Here is a 21,847-nt window from a genome sequence, read left to right on the forward strand (position 1 = left end):
TCCACAGGACAGGTAGACAAAAGTGGGAATTCTGAGAAGTGTCCAGGAGGGAGCTCTGCACACCTGCGGTGTGGCCCACCAGGCCCCCGAGTAAACTTAAGGAAAGCTATACCCAGAATGAGGGCTGCGAGCACCTCTGCTGAGAAGGCTCGGGGCCTCGGGCAGAAGCTGAGATCCTGCCTGGGAGTGAGGTCAGGTTCTCACCTTCCCAGGCCTGCCGTGGCGCTCTGCCTTTGGACACTCCTCCTGAAATCCTCCCCAAGGCCTCCCCGCGGCTCCCCGATCAGCTTCCTAACCTACACTCTGGACCCATCAAGGTGGATGAGTGCCTAGCCCAGAGCTGTTCAGAGTCGAGGGTCTGGTCAAGCACATCTGCAAGCCAAGGTGGTGGTGCCCCTGGACACAGCCCGAGAAGTCTCACCGGATAGTGTGTGGCCTGGCCCTGGAGCCACTTCCCTGCGAACATTTCACCCATCATCATAAAGAACATCAGTCTCCCTGATGCCCCTAGGTACTGAAGGGATGTTTCCTAGTATGTCAATTTTCAAAATGAGTCTAGTCCACAAGAACAAAACATGCTTAGCCAAAGTCCCCCAAGCAAGTGAGATTTTGAAAAGGAAGAAAAAGTCATCCCCAGATACTGAGTTTCCAGGTCTCCTTTCCTTCCTGCACATCTTCTGTCCAGTCAGTGCCACTGTGAGGGTGCAGGGGAGTCTTTTGTTTCCTTTCATTCCTGTGGGGGCCACACCGCACTGCACTGGGGACCCTGTGGTGCTGTGGTTTAAACCCGAGCCTGGCTCGAGACGGTGTGCCACAGCTGACTCCTTTTGGCAGTCAGCTCTGTTTGGGACGTTGGTCCCATTCCTGTGTGGCGTGTGTGACTTGAGTTCATAGAGGAGGTCTCAGGGAAGGTCGCAGATGGGCCATGTGGTGTTAACATGGAGCAGGTTTCTGAGGGGTTGGAGGGGGAGAGGGGTGTGGCGGGAGGAATGTGGGGTGGATCTCTCATTCTTCTCTCTGTCACTCTAGCTGAGGATCCTGTCGTGGAGACCACCACAGGCACAGCCCAGCGGGATCAGAGACTCACTCACCAGTACAAGATGCAGGACAAGAGCATGTCCATTTTTGCCAAAGGCATGTTCCCTGTTGCTGCTTTCTTAGGGGCTGCTGAAACTGCCCTGGACGGTCTGTTTTCAAAGATTAATGATAATCAATCAAGGGGCTGGAGCCATAGTACAGCGGGTAGGGCATTTGCCTTGCACACGACCAATCCGGGTTCTATTCCCAGCATCCCATATGGTCCCCTGAGTACCACTGGGAGTAATTCCTGAGTGCAAAGTCAGAATAAACCCTGTGCATCGCCAGGTGTGGCCCAAAAAGTCAAAAAAAAATTTTTTTTAATTATAATCAACCACGTAGGAGTGGATGTAGACGTGGGGAGTCAGGAGGGGCTGGCTGCTCAGAATAAGCCGGAAATGGTGCCTTTGTTCCCCAAGTCCTGCTCAGAAAACACCGCTAGGGATCTTCTGATCTTCTGTCCTGGCCCTGCTGAGATTCAACACTGCATGTCGAGCCCTGTGAAAAGGATCCTGCCAGCCCTTGGCCCAGTTATCTTTAATAACTACTTCTCAGAGCCAGAGTGGGTGTGACTGCAGTCTGAAGGAACATCACCTGGCCCGCATCCCCAGTGACAAGACAGAGGATGATGGCCACTTGCAGAGAAGGAACCACGTGACCTCCCTCGCATTGTCTCCCTTACTTTTCAGCCTTAAGCTGTATAAGGCCTTTCCCTTCCATCCAGTGAGGAAGGGGATGGAGCGCGATGGGAAGCATGCAAAGGCGAGAGAGTAGACTGTCACCCAGGCCTGACACGTGCCTGCACCCGGAGACTGGCTGTCTTGGAGAAAGCCTCTGACCCAGTTCACAGCTCTGACTTCTCTACTGTCTAGGGGGCCTGGCCCCCCATATGCTCATGACGACTGAGCCATCGGGGCCAGGCACCCGACGGAGGTCCCACAAGGCCCCAGAAAGTGACTGGAGGGACTGTTCTTTCTGCCAGGCAGGTGGGGCGCAGGCAAGGGGCAGGGCCTCTACCCTTGAAGGTGAGCCGGTGTGTGCGGTGCTGAGGACAGACCCTCGGCCTTACGGATCTAAGACAAGAGTGTCCTTTAAAGCTCCATGAGTCTGATTTGAAAAATAGAATGAAAAAGTGACTCGTTTGCAGTGACTATGGAAGTTTCATGTTTAAGTTTTTACAACTTGAAATATTGGTTAAAGGGAACAGTTAATTATTCATTTTCCTCAAGGCATACTGTCATGTTTGTTACCGTCCAGGAAGAGTGGAGTAACCAAGACAAGCTGGTCTCGTTCTCGATATGTTACAGACCTCTATGAAAATTCGAAAATTGTGAGTGTAGAAGAGAAAGGGTTTAATAAAGAATCTTGTGTGTCCTTTTGCTCTTTCACTGGCTTATGTAGCAGTGGTTGGGGGACCTTGAGATGCCAAGGAATGAGCCCAGGTCTCTGGATGAAACGCCAGCCCTTCATGCCTGAAAGGAAATTACAGGGTAGCCTGGAGCTCTCTCTCTCTCTCTCTCTCTCTGTCTCTCTCTCTGTCTCTCTCTCTGTCTCTCTCTCTGTCTCTCTCTCCCTCTCTCTCCCTCTCTCTCCCTCTCTCTCCCTCTCTCTCCCTCTCTCTCCCTCTCTCTCTATTTATCTCTCTCTCTCTCTCTCTCTCTCTCTCTCTCTCTCTCTCTCTCTCTCCTAGTGCATCTTTCTTTATTCTCCAATGTTTAATGAGCTGCATATGAACTTCATAAGACCTGCACGTTTTTTCCTTTGTTTATTTGGGGGCCACACCTGGCTGTGCTCAGAGCTTCCTCCTGGCTCTGCTCTCAGGAATCACTCCTGGTGAAACTTGAGGTATCATTTGGGAAGCCTGAGATCTAACCCAGGTTGGCTGTGTGCAAGGCAAGCACTCTACTACCTCTCCAAACCTGAGATGCAGTTTTGGAGGTGCCATCAAACATAATTTACTTGGCATGAATTTGATTATATTTCTTCACTAGGGTGTAAATATTCATATGAAGTTTCGTATCTTCAATGACCAGCATTTTACAGTGTCATATTCGAAGTTGCTTTGCTCTTCTCGGCATTTGTTTCAGTTCTAATAATTACAAACAATAGAACAAGTAAGTCTCACAATGAGAGACATTACTGGTGCCCACTCGAACAAATCGATGAGCAATGGGATGACAGTGACAGTGACAGTACAAATACATGATTGTTAAAAATATAACCGACTTCTCTCAGGGGTAGGCCTTCGTACAGGGTGGCAGGGATTGAACCCTGGTCAGGCACATGCAAGTAAATGTCCTACCCGCTGTCCTATCACTCCAGCCCTTCTCATTTGAACTTGTGAATGCTGAAAAAAGACAGCCATTTTAACAGACTCAGCACCGATGATTAAGACAGATCAAACCAAAACTAAAATGGATTCTTTCCCGCTCACACAATCAAGTCTTATAGAAGAACATTAAATCAGGTGTGGGTTCATGTTGCCAGGAAGCATATTCTAGGAAAGAAGGTGTGAAGACAGGCACATCCCTGAGTGTCAAGTCTGCCCAAATTCCAGGCAGTGTATCAACAAAAAATGAGTTGGTGAGAATCGAGTCAAGGCTTCAGAGAGTCAAGAGAACTAGGGGGAGAGCCGAGTTCTGGACAGAGGCAGCAGGACCCTACTTAGGGATAGAGACCATGACAGGAGGAAAGGGGGGTTGGAAAACAAGATGGCCGTCGGAGCAGAGGAACCTAAGTCAAGGGCCCAGAGAGGGGAGAATCAGTTGGGTGACACGGTGGGGGAGGGGCAGTGGGCACCAGGCCCCGTGGAACCCTGTGAGGTTCTCCCATCCTTTGTGATGCAGGCAACGCTATATAAGGCAGAGCCGCTGGCTCAAACTTCAGTTGCCTCGGGCAGCTCGCCGGCACGATGAGAGTCCTTATATGGATGCTGATCGTTTTGTTCGGTTTGCAAATTGAGAAAATGTTGAGCGTAGTCTCAGAACTTCTCAGTACTGACACCCCTACCCTTTACCTCGAAGTGGTTGGAGTGGGTCTTTTTTTGTTTTTCTATGTAGCAACAACATCCTATTGCACCTTCTGCAAAAAGAAATCGGACAAAAAGGTAGGAGCCGATACCAGCACTTGAGCGAGGTAGGGCGGTGGTGGCGAGGTCTGGTTCTGCTCGCACACCACAGAGTGGGCTTGCTCGCTTCAGAAGAACGCCTTAGTCTGAGGAGAAGGCAGCACCTCACTCTCCTCGGAAGGCAGACTGTGGGGCGGGGATTCAGGCAAGACAGGGCTCCCCTGTATTTCACAGGCTAGTGGGAAGGGGTGGCAGGTTCCCAACTCAGAACCCCCAACTCCCCCATGACCCAGAGTCGGCTTCCCTTTCTGGAGACTTCAAGTTCTCCAGAGAAAAGAAATCTCCCAGAGAGACCTCCGGAGTTGGGAGGTGGCATCAAGCCTTCCTCCGTGTCAGCTCTGAGGAGAGCAGAGCAGGGATCCGGGCCCTGGACCAGAACTCGTGTCCTGAGACAGGGAGACCGGACACACAGGGCCTGCCCTGCCAGGCAGCTCCTGGACAGGGGCCATCGTTGTTCATAGAAGGAAACCAAAAAAGCAGAACCAAAGTGAAGCGTTTGGTCACATCTATTGATGACTACGAGATACAAACCCACCTGTTTGTGGCAGGACTTCTTTGGTTTGGGGTCACGGTGTCTGAGTTTGAGAGAGGGAAAAACTGGCCCCAATGCTCATTGATTTTTGTCTTCTTGGTGCCAGAAAAAAGAGAGAAAAAGGAAAAGGAATTCGTCCCTCAGGGGTGAGTTACTGCCTTTCCCACCTGCGCCCTCCCGGGGTGACCCCCCACCTCACCCTCACCCCATTCCCACAGTCCCAGGGCCCTGGTCTCTGAGGGTGGCCGTTGCTTCCACAGACCTTCCCTGAGAGCAGGACCCTCAGAGGAGCTGCTGAGGGGAAGGTGGGCACAAGCCCTTGTCAGACCCTGCTGTGCCCACCCTGGGCACTGAGGCAGGGAGGGATGAGGCCATGGGTGCCTCCCCTTGGTTGCCGTGGGAGACGAGAGAAGACTCTGCTCTGAGTTGGTCAGAATACGGGCTGTTGGCGGGGATCAGATCCCCCTGGATCTCCCGCATCTCTCCCAGGGAACAGGCGTGACCTTCGTGAACAGCCACCACTCTCTTGGATTCCTAGGTGCCAGGTGCGACCTCACCGCGGCAAAACTGAAGAAGCGGCGGATGAGCCTGAACCTGGACAGGTGACTGTCTCTGCGTCTCTTTCCGCCCCCTTCTAAGGAGGAGTGCAGCTGGCCTGGTGGGGGTGGGGGGAGGCACAGGGACAGGGATGGGGGGTCAGGCCTGGGGGCGAGGCTGGGGGCAGATTGGGAAGTCAGGGCTGGAGACAGTGGGAAAGGGGACAGGCTTCCGGGGCCCTCCCTCCCTAGCCCTCCCCACCCCGTAGTCCCTGTCTGCTCCTCTCCATCTCTGTCCTTCCTGTTTTCTGCAGAACCCGGACCCAGGACGAGGATAACCTTACATCCAATGACAACCGGTGCAATGCCTTAAAGAGCCAAACAGAAGCCACGTTTCAGCAGGGCCCAGCAGCCCCGGACCATGCACTGTCTAATGGGTCGTTTTTGGCCCTGAAACTTGATTGTTTTTCCTCACCTCTGCCTGTTCCCTCTACAGCCTCCCCCCGAGATCCCGTTCCCATTCCTCTGGCCCAGCCTCGCCCGCCAGCCCGCCGCTTCCTCTCCACACTCACCCCCGTGTGGGGCCTGGTCTATGGTTCCCTACTTGGTGTGTCCGTCTCGCCAGTGCCTGTTGTAACAACTTTCGGCTCCTCGGCTTTCCACCTGCTCCGCGGCACTTTCCTCCGCCCTCTCACCTCCACCATCCTAAGAGCATACACAAGGAGCAACTTCCTGGGGCCAGACCTTCCAGGGCCATCCGGACCACTACCCCTCCCTCCCTCTGAGCCTCCCGTCCACTCCCCAGATCTCTGTCCTCTGGGCGGCACACACCACTCCGGTCCTCCACCACCAATGAAATTTAAGGTGTGCCCCCCGAAACCCCCCAGGAGTCGAGGCGGGACCCGGTGCAACACCACCCTAAACCAGCAGCACCCTGGGGAGGAGGAAATATGGAGAGACCAAGACAGACCCACACCCCTGGCCTCTGGTTCTGCCCAGCCCGTTGATGAGACGTCACTGACCACGGTCCCCGGCACGAATACAAACACCACCCCGTCTCTCTCTGTTCCCCGCTATACAGCCGTGAGGGATCTAAGCAGGGAGGATCTCCCAGAGCCTCAGACCCGGTGTAACAGCTGTAGCCCACTAATGGCACCGCCGGCAAACCGTTCCCACCGGGGGAATCGCTTTTTAAAGTTCTGGCGCAGGATCAGGAGGTCCCGGGCCCCAGCCACGAGGGGACAGGCACCCCGTGCACGACTTCTCAGTAGAGCCCTGAGGTGCTGCCTGCCCTGCTTCTATGGCAGGATGAATCCCTAGAGGACTAAAACTCCCTCTACATGGGGGCTCTCCCACCCCTGCCCCCACGGGGACTTATGCCCAACCTTAAGAAGGCCTGTTGGGCACCACTGTCCCCATACAGGCACAGGTAATGGGCTGACACCACCCTGATCCCAACTCTCCCCCATTAAATAACCTTAAATCCTGAGGAGTGTTCTGTCTGCTGTGTTGGGGGTTGGGGTCGGAGCTACTGGGGGGCGGGTGTCAGGGAAAGGAAGGAGTTTGCTCAGCTCTCAGAAAGCCCTTCCCGGAGCTCATGGGCATCAGGAAGCATCACGAGCCGCCTGTCCCAGCTGCTCCCCTGGGAGGAGCCACTGGACATCTTCCTCGAAAAGCCCAACAGCCCAACCCCCCTCTTGGACACTTTCTCACCACGAGAGGTGCAGGGTGGGGGCCCCGATACTTCTCAGCAGAATAGTTGTGAAGGAAGAGTGGCCTCCTCGATCGTTAGAGGCCAGTGATCGGAGGATGACACTGGGGGTGAAGCCGAAACGGGGGCATGCGGAGGGGGAACAGCTGCCCAGGCCATGGGACCTTGACCTGGTTGGAGAAGGGACCCTGACCTGGTTGGGTGGGACCCTGAATTGGGTGGGGAGGGGGCCTTTGTGCCCGGGTGAGGGGAACAACCCTGACTGGGGGTCTTAGTGGAATCTGAATTGGGTGGGGAGGGGACCCCGGTTGGCCTGGAGTCGGGACCCTCACCCGGTAGGGGCAGGGCCCAGTGTCAGCAGGGAAGCCACCTTCTGTGCTGGGAAACATCCTTTCAACTGGACACTGATGGGCTCACGGCTCATGGCAAAGGCTCCTCAGCAAGTGAGTTTCTTCCCCAGGTCGGTCCTCAGGCTGCCCGTGGCGGGTGGGGGTGTGACCTCACTTCGGGACAGCAGCGCTTAGCTGATGAGCGAGCAGGAGGAGAGGGGAGCAGACAGTCACCTGGACCCAGGGTGAGTTCACGCAGAGGAAAAGGCAAGATCCCGGGGTGTGCGGGACAGGGAGAAAACCAGGGAGGAGCCCGCGCGCAGCCTCGCAGGGAAGTTCCGGAGCGCTGTGGCGGCCCGCCGGAGGGCGCATGGCCCGAGGCCACCAGGCTTCAGGCGTTTCGGGACGCGGGTTCCGGAGAAGAGCCCGGCCCGAGCAGCCTCTCCGCCTCCGCGCTGGCCCCGCGGGACTGAGCGCGGGAGGCCGGCGTGGGGAGTTGCTCTTCCCGCAGATCCTTCTGGAAGGCGGCGGGAGTTGGTACCCCCACGTCCCTCACGGGGAGAGGCGCGGGGGAGGCCTCGCGAGGGGGGAAGCCCCGGGTGTGGCCGCGTCCCGGGCCCTGAGGAGCCGCCAGGAGGCCCGCGAGGCTGAGCAGCAGCAGCTCTGGACCCGCGGCGGGCTCCAGCCCCGGGCCAGGGAGGCGTCACCCCTGGGGCTCCCGGGGAGTCCGTGCCGGGCGTCCAGAGAAGGGGGCTGGGGTGGCCGGGGGCTGCCGAGTGGGGAGGGGAGGCTGCGTGGGGCGCTGCCAGCCAGGACCGACGGGAGTCAGGCAGAGGCAGGGAGTTTGGCGTCCGCGGCGCGGGTTGGTCTTGGCCGCCCCCTGCCGGGCGCACACGGGGTCGCCCCAAAACTGCTTCCCGCTTTTCTTCGGTTCTTCTCCCAGAAGCGTCGAGTCCTGCGGACTCGCTTTTAAAACTGGGTTGTAGTGTCTCTTTGTCCCGGAGGGTGGAGGCGGGAGGAGAGGACTGAGCAGCTGGGAGGCTGCAAGGCCAGGGACGCGGAGGGCAGCTACACCGGCGTGCGGAGTGAGGCTGGGGCCGGGCCCGGCCGGTGCCTGCAGGGGTGGAGACCCGCGAAGCCGAGCGAAGGGTGCGCGGGAGGGCGGGGGGCCGAGCGCGCCTGATGTTCCCAGGAGGAGACCCAGGTGCAGACGCCGCGGGGGGGAGCCGAGAGCGCCCCGTGTGCTTGGTGTTCAGCATCCTCAGGGTGGCCTGGTTCTGTCCTGCTGCGTCACAGTCTGATGCGGGTATTTTGTGAAATTATATTCAGCAGACTGGTCAGCTTGGTGAAGACCTCGCTGCGAGTGTCCAGTCGGCTCCTGGATGCCAGGGGCAGCTTTCTCTCTCTCTCTTTTTTTTTAATTAATTAGGCGGGACTGGGTCTCCCCTGAAAGTGTTCAGTGGCTAGAAATGCTGAGAGGTCTATAAGCAGCGCTGCGGGGCTGGGCCAGGTCAGCAGAAGTAGCACATGTAAAACAAGTGCCTTAACCTTCTTCACTAGCTCTCAGGCCCTGATTTTTCCTTTACTGGGGGTGGTGGGGGTCATAATCTGATGGTGTGTGGGGATTACTACTGGATCTATACTGAGGAATAATTTTTATATAATTTATTTATTTTTTAATTGGTGAGTCACAGTGAGGGTACAGGTACAGATTCACACATTTTCGTGCTTGTTTTTCCCTCATGCAATGTTCAAGAGCCCATCCCTCCACCAGTGTCCATTCTCCACCACTTATGAATCCAGTATCCCTCCCACCCCCTGAGTCCCATCCCCCCACCCCGCTCCGCCTCTGTGGCAGAGCATTCCAATTTGTTCTCTCTCTCCTTTTGGATGTTGAGGTTTGCAATAGGGGTATTGAGTGGCCATCATGTTCAGTCTCTAGTCTACTTTCAGCGTGCATCTCCCTCCCCGCTCAGGATTTCCAATCACATTTTACTTGGTGCTCCCTTCTCTATCTGGGATTTCTTTCCCCCAGCGTGTGTGGCTAGCTTCCATGCCATGGAGCCAACCTCCTGGTATTATATACTACTATTCTTGGGTATTAGTCTCCTATTCTGCCATTTTATATTCCACAGATGATGCAATCTTTCTATGTCTGTCCCTCTCTTTCTGATTCATTTCACTTAGCATGATACTTTCCATGTTGATGCACTTATATGCAAAGTTCATGACTTCATCTTTTCTAAAAGCTGTATAGTATTCCACTGTATAGATGTACCAAAGTTTCTTTAACCAGTCATCTGTTCTCGGACACTTGAGTTTTTTCCAGATTCTGGCTATTGTAAACAGTGCCACGATGAACATATAAGTGCAGATGTCATTTCAACTATACTTTTTTGCTTCTCCAGGATATATTCCCAGAAGTGGTATTGCTGGATCAAATGGAAGCTCAATTTCTAATTTTTTGAGTAGTGTTTTCCAAAGGGGCTGGACCAGTCGGCATTCCCACCAGCAGTGCAGAAGGGTCCCTTTTTCTCCACATCCTCTCCAACAGCAGTTGCTTTTGTTCTTTTGGATATGTGCCATTCTCTGTGGTGTGAGGAGGTATCTCATGGTTGTTTTGATCTGCATCTCTCTGATGATTAGTGATGCAGAGCATTTTTTCATGTACCTTTTAGCCATTCGTATCTCTTTCTTGGAAAAGTTTCTGTTCATTTCTTCGGCCCATTTTCTGATGGGGTTGGATGTTTTCTTCTTGTAGAGTACTGAGGAATAATTTTTGGTGATGCTTTAGGGACCATATGTGGTGTTGAGGATTGAAATGGAGTCTACTTTACCCCTTGTACTGTATCTCTGGCTCCTAGTTTTTTTCTTTTGTCCACATCAGTGAGCCTGAAACATTCTACTCTTAACTGGAGGGTCTAAGTAACTTTGTCCAGAGAAGATGGCTGATTCCCAGCCAGGTACAGAAGTTCAGATTAATGATCACATCTGATTCTAACCTAACGTGCATGGAGCCAAATCTTAACTCTAACCCAAACCAGAAATCTAACCCTAACCTGATACTAAATGTACCCTGGCATAGGCCTTAATCAAGCATTAGCCTAAATTTAACAATTACCCTATTCTTAATATTGATCTGCATCTTTGAATATAGACAAACCAAAACACTCTATCAATAGCCCTAACTACAACCCTGTCCTACTAATTGCCTTATCCTAGCCTATGGCTAAAATTAGTATTTGGCCTAACCCAAAACCTCATCCTTAAACTAACCCATTAGGACTTCCTAATCCTATCACCAATCCTATACTAATCTTAGCCTAGGCCTGAATCTTCCAATTAACCTAACATTGCTAATTGGATATTCCAATCCAATGGATAACCTTCCAATAGCCCTATGCCAAGCTTTCATTTTAAATTTTGACCATAGTCAAACCTAAACTCTAATCCTAATTCTAACCCTAACCCTAACCTTATGATAACCTTACCCTGGCCTAGGACTAAACCAAACAATAGGCCTAAATTTAACAATTGCCCTATATCTAACTTTCATCTTCAACTTTCTACAGAGTCAAATCTAAACTCTAACCCTATCAGGAACCCAACCCTTTCCAAAACACCAACCTAACAGCACAGAAACGTTGTAATAACCTTACCCTTGCCTAAGACCAAACTAACATTTAGTCTAATATAATCTTCTTAATATAAGAAGATTATTCAATTTAGAAGATAAATTTTCAATTCTCTCCAGAGCTAAGCCTAAACCCTAATCCTAATAGGAACCCTACCCAAAACCCTAATCCTATAATGACCTGCCCTAGTCTAGAATTAAATCTAACAATTAGCTTAAATGTAACAATCAACCTAAAACTAACTTTCAATTTCTACTTTGAACAGAGCCTAACTGAAACTTTAATCCTAACATGCTGCCTAACCCCAACCCAAACCCCAAACCTAACCCTGATCCTGTATTACAGTACCCAGCATAGGCCTCATTCTACTATTAGCCTAAACTGAACAGTCACCCTATAACGAATATTCATTTACAACTTTGAACATAGACAAAACTAAATGCTAACCCTAACATTGACCCAAATTCTTTTTTTTTTTTTTTGGTCAGTGATAAAAATTTTATTTATTTATTTATTTATTTATTTTTATTTTATTGAATCCCCGTGAGATAGAAGCTTTCATGTTTGGGTTACAATCTCACAATGATCAAACACCCATCCCTCCACCAGTGCATATTTCCCACCACCAATATCCCGGGTATAACCCCCCTTTCCCACCCTCCCTCTGCCTCCATGGCAGATGATATTCCCATACTCTCTCTCTACTTTTGGACATTATGGCTTGCAACACAGATACTGAGAGGACATTGACCCAAATTCTAACTCAAACTCTTATACTAAACCTTAACCCAGCCTATGCCAAAACTTACCAATTATATTCAATTTAGCATTTACCCTATACCTAACTTTCATTGTCAACATTGAGCACAACTGTACCTAAACCCTATTCCTAGCCCGAAACCTCACAATATTCTTAACCCTAATCCTATCCCTAACCCCGCTGAACCATACTCTATCCCTAAAACTTATGAATAGCCTAAAATTAACAACCACCCTATACTGAACTTTCTTTTTCAACTTTGAGCATTGCCAAGCCTATACTCTGATCCAAACAGGACCCCGACCCCAATCCTAACCTTAACCCTAACAGTAACCTTACGCTACCCTAAGACTAAACCAAATATTTTGCTTAGATTTTACTACCAAACTACACCTAACTTCAATATCCAGCTTAAAACAGAGCCAAACCTAAATCCTAGCCCTATAAGACCTTACCCTAGCCTAGGATTTTGACCTGAATGTGGGGAATAAGACGCTGGGAATGAAGCCAACATAAAATCATACTGAAAGTGAAGGCCAAACTAATATCAGGAAGTTCACGTTTCCTCTGGGAAATTGCATCTCACATGATTCTTGTGACGGATGCGGTGCCTGTCGCCTGCTTTTTCTGGGTTCCCACATACCACATGAGATGTGATATGTATATTCATTCGGTTTTCCAAGATTCAAAGTCTGACTTGACCTTCCCTCCCTGGCCTGGGTCTCCCTTCTGAACCTCAGGCCACCAGACCTCACCGGCCATACTCAGTTCCTCACTCAAGGTTATAGGAGGGCCCTGGTAGAACCTCAAATAGCTCAGACATCCAAGATGGATCCTCGGGAGGAAGGACCACTGCTAATCCCAGGGCGGGGGGCCACAACCACGAGCAGAACTTCCCAGGGCACGGTGACCCTCCCATGTCACAGAGCTGCACACAGGGAAGGGGCTGCGGGGCAGCTGGGAAACAGTCTCAGCCCCGGTTCCCATCAGCACCAGCCCCTCCATGCAGGGGGCACCCTGGCGTTTCCTTTGAGTTAAATTTAATGCTTTATCGCATATTCGGCTGGGCTCTGGTTATTTATTTATTCTTCTTTTCCCTGAATAGTTTCCTCATTTCTATTTCTATTCCAACAGGGCCATGTTGTGGATTGAATAGATTGAACGCTGCCTCAGACTCCTCTGTGGGGTTAACCCAGCGCCCTTCGTCCAGCACTCTGAATACTCAGCGATCTCCCAGGTCCGTCACAGACACGGTGCATCAGGAGATGCTCAGACATATTTCTCAGTTCTCCTTTCCTCCTTCCCAAAGCCGCCTTCTCCCTCCTCCCTTGTCGCCTTCTCCCTCCTCCCTTGTCGCTACCTCCAAATACAGCTTTTCTGCTTCCTCTCACTTACCTCACCCCTGCCCGCCCCCTCCCCCACCTTCTGAGGTTGAGCTTGTTCCCCTCACGTTCTTTCAGTCAAGATGGGAGGACACCTCAGTGATCTCGCCATGAAGTTTTCCTGCCTGGGACCTCCTCTGGAAGTAGGGTCCATGCCTCGCAGCCCGCCTGGCTCCTCGGTTTCTGATTGTTCACTTCCCCACTTCCCCCATAACCCTCACAGCCTCATACTCTCACCACAGCCCTCGTCTCTGCAAGCCCCTGCCCAGCTGACATGGCTCTGTGACTCCCATTGGACACCCCTCTCCCCCCATCCTCCTTGGGGCCCCACCCCTTATCCAAAGCACACAACATCTCTCCACCAGACTATAAACCACCAGACATGTACTGCTTGCTCCCTGGAGTCTCTGTGGTATGTTCTGGCCACAAGGGGATCGGGGTCCAGCTCAGGCAGATTGAGATGTTGCCATCTCTGGGGGGGTCTAGGCAGATGAGCCGGGGTAGGGGTGGCGGGACTGGGCGTGAGACTTGTCTCTGGCTTCTAGCTGTCACCTGGGCTGAGCCTGTGATAGAAGCACATAGCACCCCTGCCCCCACTACCCACCCCACCACCACCTCACTGGTATCACTGGGCCACAGCACTGACTTACTTCCCTTATCTGCCCCGCCAGGAGCACGACTGTGAAAAGGCCAGTGGGGAAATCAAAGGCGGGGTCCAGGGGAAGCTGGAGGAGAAAACAACTTCCCTGTTTCCCTCAGAGGCTGTCAAAAAAACCCAGAGGGCCTGGGGCAGCTCTCAAGTTGCTTGAATTTGGGGAGTCCCTGAGGCCTTGACGGGTGGGTAGAGCTGCTAGTTGGGAAAACAGTGGCTTCTGCTGTCCCGCGGGGTCAGAGCAGGCCACTCAGAAGGGAGCTGTGGTACCGCCGCCGCCCGCCCGGGACATTCCCACAGCCACTTGGATGGTGGGTCAGGAGGCTGCACCCTCCCCCCTGCCCGAGGGCCAGTGGTAAGTCTTCGATGTATTTAACCCCTTAGGCCCAAGTGGCTGCTGGGGTAGTTTCACTTTTGCAAACATTTGTTTACGTCCTTCGTGGGAAGTCGGACCGCTCAGCCTGTCACAGAAGCTGCGTCTGGGTGAGCTAGCTTTCTAAACACGGCGCCGCTCCTGTGACCGACTCTAATTTCTTGAACCGTACCACGGCCCTGGCTTCTTTCTCAGCGCGTGCGTCTTCTCCTGACACGTTGTCTTCAGGTAGGTCAAATGCAAGTTCTCTGAAAAAAGTGGACAGTTGCTCTCTCTCCTGTGAGGTGTCAGCACCACAGATGGACGAAAGCAGCTGCTCCGGGGCCGGGAGGGGCATGTGAGGGATGTTTACTGGAGCCCTGCTCGGGCCAAAGTTTAAACTCGGAGCAAAGAAAGCGAGACAGCCAGGGCACATGCCCTTTTTGTTTCTTCCCGGGCCAAGCGGTTGGATAGAGAGAATAATCGTGCGTGTCTCCACAGGGCAGCTGGCCTATGGCTAACTCCACAGAGGCACCAGAGGACGACTATGAGGTGTTCATCGAGGATGATCTGACTGACAACCCAGCACCTGCTACCTGCCAGCAGTACGACGCCAGCATCCTCTCAGCCCAGCTGGTCCCGCAGCTCTACCTGTCGGTGTTCATGGTGGGCCTCCTGGGCAACATGTTGGTGGTGCTCGTCCTGATGAGATACAAAGGACTCCGACACGTGGAAAACATCTACTTCCTCAACGTGGCCATCTCTAATGTGTGTTTCTTGCTGGCTCTGCCATTCTGGGCTCACACAGCCGGCCACGGGGGGCTTCTTGGCAACTCCATGTGCGCCGCTGTCGTGGGCTTGTACTCCTTGGGGTTGTACAGCCAGGCTCTTGGCAACATCCTTCTGACTGTGCAGAGGTACCTGGTGGCTTTCAACATGAGATGCTCCCCAGCTGCCAGGACGGTGCCCTGCGGTCTCGTCACCAGTGCTGTAGCCTGGGTCACTGTCATTCTGGTCACTTTGCCTGAATTCCTATTTTACAGGCCTCCCAAGGAAGGCCAGGGAGATGTGTGCTCCTTTCGCAAGCCTCCCTTCCTGCCTGCTGAGGAGCCATTCTGGAAGCATTTTCTGACCTTGAAGATGAATATCTTGGGGTTTCTTTTCCCACTGTTTACTTTCGTGTTTTGCTACGCACGCATGAGAAAAACATTATGGGACAGCAAGAGAAGGTCTGACCTCTTCAAGCTTGTCTTTGCCATAATGGTGGTTTTCCTCCTGATGTGGGGGCCCTATAATATTGCACTTTTTCTATCTACGTTCCGAGAGTACTTCTCTCTGGGTGACTGCCAGAGCACCTTCAACCTGGACAAGGGGGTTCAGGTAACAAAACTTGTGGCCGCCACCCACTGCTGCATCAACCCGTTCCTCTACGTATTTCTGGACAAGGCCTTTAGGACACACTTCTGCCATCTGTGTAAAGCCACTCCACAACAGGGCTGCCCGGAATCTGCACAAGACACCTCCCAGGAAGAATCCAACTGTTCCTCTCGTGTCTAAATTAGCTCTCTATGAACCAGGGAGGGGACACAAGCCGTGGAACATATGTGGGACTAGGGTCTTCTGAGTACCTGCAGGACCTCAGAGCTCTGCTGGGTATGGCTCCTACTAAGAAACAATAAATTAATTTTTGTCTCATTTCATTATCTTTGTATCAGTTCTTTTTAGATATTTGCGTGTAAAATAAGAAGTCGAAAGGGAAACGAGAACAGTGGGGCAAACATTTACCGAGAATTGACTTGGAGACACCACGCTATTCTCAAACACAGGCCTCTCCCTCTCTCAGTGCTTGACCACAGAGATGGAGATCAGAGTGAGAACTATTTTACTATTTCTCTCAGGGGGGAACAGGCTCAACCATCTGGCTAGAAAGTACAGAGCATGGACACAGGAGTCATTTGCTCCTGAGTCTCTGCTTCACTCTTCATACCACACTCTCAACAAATGGGCAAGAAAAGATGTTCAACAAAAGGTGCTGAAGAGCACAACTGAGCCACATTTTGATTAGAGGGAATCATTCACATAGTTGTTTTCCAGATTAGAGAGGTAGTATAGTGGGTAAAACACTTGCCTTGCACATAGCCAACCCAGGTTCAATCTCCAGCATCCCATAGAGTCCCCCAAGCCCACGAGGAATAATCCTGAGTGCAGTTGAGTGTGGCCCCCAAACCAAAAACAAACCAAAAAAGAAAAGTTTTTATCGAGGCACTTTTTCCTATAGTCATTGAAAGAACTGGAGGCTCGGGATAAAGAGGTAAGTGACTTGATCTGTCCCTTGCTCAGAGGAAATACTCACCGCAACCTTGAGGCCCCTAGCTACCCCAAGCTGGCTCTTTCTCGCACTTCTTCTAGGTAGAGATGATCCATGTTTAGAAGTGTTGACCATGATGCTTATTTTGTCCTTTGGGGTGTGGCATGTGTCTTGGGCCTATGAGATGATGCTCATTTCCTTCTGTGGTTGCATTGGTGGCAGCTCCCACATCAGCAGGAGACCAACTTCTCATGCATGGTGACCTCCTTACGGCCAAGCTGTGTGAAGCCAGCTCAGCCTTGTCACTGGTCCAGTGCTGAACCCCGTACTCACTGAACCCTTGATGATCTGGCCCCTGTCCCAAAGGCCTGGAGAGCACCTCTGCCTTGTTGCCATGGGCTGCAGTCATTGCTCACGGCTGAGTCCTCAGACGCACACCCGGCTGCTGCTACCTCCCTGCACAGAAGAGACCTGGAGGCCCGGTGTGATGCCTGCCGAGCGCACCCAGTCACTACCCCACTGCACCCACGCACACAGGACTTTGCTGTTCTCTTCTGCAACACCTTCAAGGATGCCGTGGGCTTCCCCCTCGCCTGAAGGAGGTTCCTTCCCTCCCGCCTCAAGTGGATGCCTATAAACAGATACTCCGTGACACAGAACCTACCCAGAGTTTGCGTTTGGGCCAAACACACAGGGGGCCTTTTCTTCCTTCCTTCAAGAAAAGTTGTTGGCAATTGCTTTTTTATTGATGAACTGAGGAAAACTTTTTCTGAACATTAAAAGCCTCTGTATGCCACCCTAACCTGAAGACCTTCATTTGTGCTGGATGAATCACACAGAAAGCCTGGCAGGATAGCAGAGGGGACCGTTCTGAGACATGCGGAGGTCACGGCAGATAACCATGGCCGGTGTCCCAGGGCAGTGGGCCTGGGAGGTTGCACATACCACAATGTGCAGATTGCCAGGGCCTCTCTCAGAGGTCCTAACTGGTAAGTCTGGGGAGGGAGCCAAGAATCTCGTCCTTAGCAAATTCCTCAGGAGCTAGTCATACTGTCGGCCCCCGGCCCGGGCAGCGATTTTCTAGGGAGAAGGCGTCTGGCTAAGGGGAGGGTGGGTGGTTGGTGGGAGGGGGGATTGTTTTGTGCTGAAGAGAAATGGATTTTGGCGTCAGGATGAATTTGTTCAGAAAAGTGGGGGTGTCCTTGTGGCAGAGGACAATGAGGCAGCCGTGAGTTTGGGAGGAAGGATTGAAAGGATTTGTACAATGACTTCAGCTCTGCTGGGCTGCTCATTGTGTTGCCCCTTCTTTGGGGACTTCTTTGGGTATGGAAAAGCTGTGGGTCTGACTCCAGGGGAGCTGCAGGGGTCACAGTGGTGGTGGGATGACTCAAATGAATCACTCAGGACTTTTTCCTAAACAGAGGAGACTGCTTGGAATCACCATGAAAGGCCCAGGCGGGGGGCAGAGGGTGCAGGGGAGGCAACTAATGGTAAAGTTTGAAGTGGCATATTTTTTTTTAGTTCAAAAGGATTCAGAATTGCTGAAACACACTACTGATGGGAATGTAAATTGTGACAGACACTTGGGGAAAATCTGGTGTTTCCAGATTTAGAAAACTACTGGTTAAGTGTGTACCTATTAGCCATTCCGTTCTTTAGTATTTACAGAGCAATAAAAACAAGGGTCAAGGACCAGAGAAATAATACAGCAATTTGAGCACTTGTCTTACACACAACCAACTTGAGTTTGATTCCCAGCACCACATATAATTTCCCGAGACCTGCCAGGAGTGATTCCTAAGTGTGGATCCAGGAGGAAACTCTGAGCACAGCCAAGTCTAGTGCACACACACACACACACACACACACACACACACACACACACAGTCCAATGTAAGACTTGTATGTTCATAGCAGCTTTGTGTTATTAATGGGCTCCAAATTGGAACAGCCTGAATATCTATTGAATGGATTAGTAAGGAGTGGAATCTCTACATAATGGTAATTGACTCATTATTAGGAAGAAACTACTGCTATGCAAAACAACGTGCGTGACTATGACAATTCTGAATGAAGGAAATCAAAGATGAAGAAAACCAGACAAAGAAGATGGCTCCAGGGACTGGAACAACCGCTCTGCATGTGGGAGCACCAGGCTCAGTCCCCATGCCCCCACTACAATATGGAGCAAGAGTAGCCTTCAAGTACCACCAGGAAGAACCCCAAAATCACAGAAATACAAGTCATAAATTACAATGGATTGCATAGAAGTACTATAGACTTATAAAAAATCTATTATGGAAAATTATATGCCAGTAATTTTGATAAAATGAAGAGTACTTCTGAAGCTGGAGTGATAGCACAGCGAGCAGGGCAATTGCCTTGCATGCGCCGACCCAGTTCGATTCCCAGCATCCCATATGGTCTCCTGAGCACCGCCAGGGATAATTCCTGAGTGCAGAGCCAGGAGTGATCCCTGTGCACTTCCGGGTGTGACCCAAAAAGCGAAAGAAGAAGAAGAAGAAGAATACCTTTTTTAAAGGGATTTTTACTACTTGATCCTGTTTCTAGAAATTTCTGGAAAAAACTGCACAGGGACAATTCAAATCAATGGTTGTTGAAGCTGTGCTGAGTGGGAAAGAGAAAGGAGTGTTGTCAAGGCACACAAGGAAATTTTGAGAGTGTGGTTATGTTTGCAGTTTTGGTCATGGGGATGGTTTCACTGGCATACATGTATTCCAAAGCTGATAAAACTGTGTGACTTATATATATGGCTCATCACAGGCCCACTGAGCCTCAGTAAGACTATGTAAAACCTAAGATCCACCATTATGGTATATAGCTTGACTTGTCGTGGACATACAGTAGGTATTTGCTTGGAGATATCCAGCACTGTAATTCTGCTATACATCCCAAGTAGAGTCAACAATAAAATAAGAGTGCTCTGTATTCTCTCGTGTTCACAACTGAGCTGGGAGCACAAAGAGGAAACCACTGGGGAGGCCCCGTGGGGAGCACTGTCTATATAGCCAGCTCTGGATCACCCATTTTGGTGGGCACTAAAGATAACCTATGTCTCCCAGCCCCCAAGACTCTCGCGTGTTGAAATTTTAACCCCCATGTGGATTGGGAGAGAGCACTTTGGGGAGCTAATGAGGGTCCCCTGGGGTCATGAGAATATAGCTTTTGTGATGAGATTAGTGTGCTGACAAGAGGAGACTCCAGGGAGCTGGCTCCTTCTGGGCCACCTGAGCACACAGCAAGATCAAGATAAGAAGCATCTCTGAGCCAGAGCTACAAGCAAACCGCACGGGAGCCTGATTTTGGACTTGTCAGCACCCAGACTGCTGAGAAAGAAAAGTCTGTTGTTCCAGTTCAAGCCTCTGAGTCTGTGGTATTTTTATTATGACAGCCTGAGCCAATGCAGATGGGGTTGATCTAGATTGACATCAAGTAGCAAATGAAAACAGCATGAGAAGTCAAGAGCAAGACCTTGGAAGAATGTACCCCAGAATATATGGAAAGAGGGTCAAGAGTTTTCAGAAGTGAAGGAAAAGAGACAGAAATTCTCTCCAAATAATTATACCACAGTGATGAGGGCAATAGCACAGCAGAGAGGGTGTTTGCTTTGCAGGCAGCCAACCCAGGTTCAATCCCCAGCATCCCATATGGTCCCCCGAGCACTGCCAGGAGTAATTCCTGAATGCAGAACCAGGAGTAATCCCTGAGCATCACCAGATATGACCCAAAAAGAAAAAATATATATACCAAAAGGTCTGGATTCCCCCCACACCCAGTTCCACCACATGTGGAGGAGAAATCTCTGAGAAAATGGTGCTTGCAGATGTTTATAAACACCATGATGACAAAGAATGATTTTATCAGCATTTACAGGTTGAATTTATAGAATGTATAGAAGCTAAAGATCTGCTCGGCCCAGATAAGATCCAGAGCTGCCAAACGCAAAACGAATCCTCTGCTCCTAAAGACTATGATCCCAGAGGTCTTCTAACCCATTGTGGCACCCAGAGTGGCTTCTTACAGAAATGCATCTAGACTGTGAGCTGTGCTACAACTCCGTGCTGCCCGGGGATGGATTTTTCCTCTCCACTCTGTTTTTCTGCGCAGAAAATGGCGGCGGCAGCAACACCCACATGACGAGAGTCACCCTCTAAGACTCCGAACCCAGAATTTTGCAGTTTTGTGGCTCATAGGCGATCATGGGAAGCAGGCATTACCGGCACACCCTCGGCCCAGATAAGATCTGGAGTTGCTGAACACAAAACGAACCCTCTGCTCCTAAAGACTATGATCCCAGAGGTCTTCTAACCCATTTTGGCACCCAGAGCGGCTTCTTACAGAAATGCATCTAGACTGTGAACTGAGCTAAAATATCAGAAATCCAAAACCGTGCAGCCGCGACAGCCAAGCTATGAACTATGAAGTTCATAGAGTCTTCATTCTCAGCAATGAAAAGAAATTATTAAATGATGCTTTTTCAGCAGGCCTGATTGTTGGGGGAAATTCCAAACAATAGTAGTGAGTTCTCTATTGAAATATTGAATGTATTCAAAGTATAGAGAGAATAAAGTGAAGATCATTAGCTACTTAGGGGGGGGCTGGGTGGGAGGGGGGTATTTTGGGGTTCTTGGTGGTGGAACATGTGCACTGGTGAAGGGATGGGGGTTCAATCATTATATGACTGACACTTAAACCTGAAATCTTTGTTTTTTTTCCACGGTGATTCAATAAAATAAAAACTTTAAAAAAAAAAAGATCTGCAAACTTCTACTGTGACTGGAAGTGAAAAATGAAAGTTATGAAAAATAAAGATTTGTGATGAATGAGTCAGCTATAGTTGCCCACACACATAAAGAGTGTATTTGGAACATTAATAATTCATAGTCAAACAGGGTTTTCCTTCTCTGTCAGAACAGGGTAATTATTCTAAAGAGAAAAGAAGGACATGCTTTACCATTATTGCATGAGAAAACTTAACTAAAATCTAAGAAGAGAGTGGTTAGAGTGCATTCAAGGAAAACTTCAAGAATTTCTGGTTTAAACTGTAGATTGGCTTTGGTTTTATTATTTTGTATTGCTTTTGGGGCCACACCTGATGCTGCGAAAGATCTACTCCTGGCTGGATGCTTAGGAGGTCACTTTTGATGGTGCTCAAGGCATCATGAGATGCTGGCATCAAATCCATGCATCCTGCATGCAAAGCACATGCTCCAGCCTGTTGAATGATCATTCTGGCCCTGTAAATTGTTTTCTAACATGAAAAAAGTGCTATCAGGTCAAAATCATCCTGATTTGGATCATCAGAGGAAAAGACTCAAATCTCATGAACAATCTTCTTTTGATGTCAATTTTCTATACTTAGGGGAATAACTTTGGAAATGGGAAGCATAGTGGATGCAGTGAATGAGAAAGCTACAACATTTGA

General features: G+C 50.5%; 1 protein-coding gene across 1 annotated transcript; it reads left to right on the forward strand.

The window, feature by feature from the left end:
* Positions 1-14,158: 14,158 nt before the first annotated feature.
* On the forward strand, positions 14,159-15,650 carry CCRL2 (C-C motif chemokine receptor like 2). Its single transcript, XM_004614593.2, has 2 exons — positions 14,159-14,342; positions 14,595-15,650. The coding sequence occupies exon 2, from the start codon at positions 14,607-14,609 to the stop codon at positions 15,648-15,650; it is 1,044 nt and encodes a 347-aa protein (XP_004614650.2). The 5' UTR covers positions 14,159-14,342; positions 14,595-14,606.
* Positions 15,651-21,847: the final 6,197 nt, after the last annotated feature.

This window comes from Sorex araneus, chromosome 4 (genome assembly GCF_027595985.1).
Source record: "Sorex araneus isolate mSorAra2 chromosome 4, mSorAra2.pri, whole genome shotgun sequence".
NCBI lineage: Eukaryota > Metazoa > Chordata > Mammalia > Eulipotyphla > Soricidae > Sorex > Sorex araneus.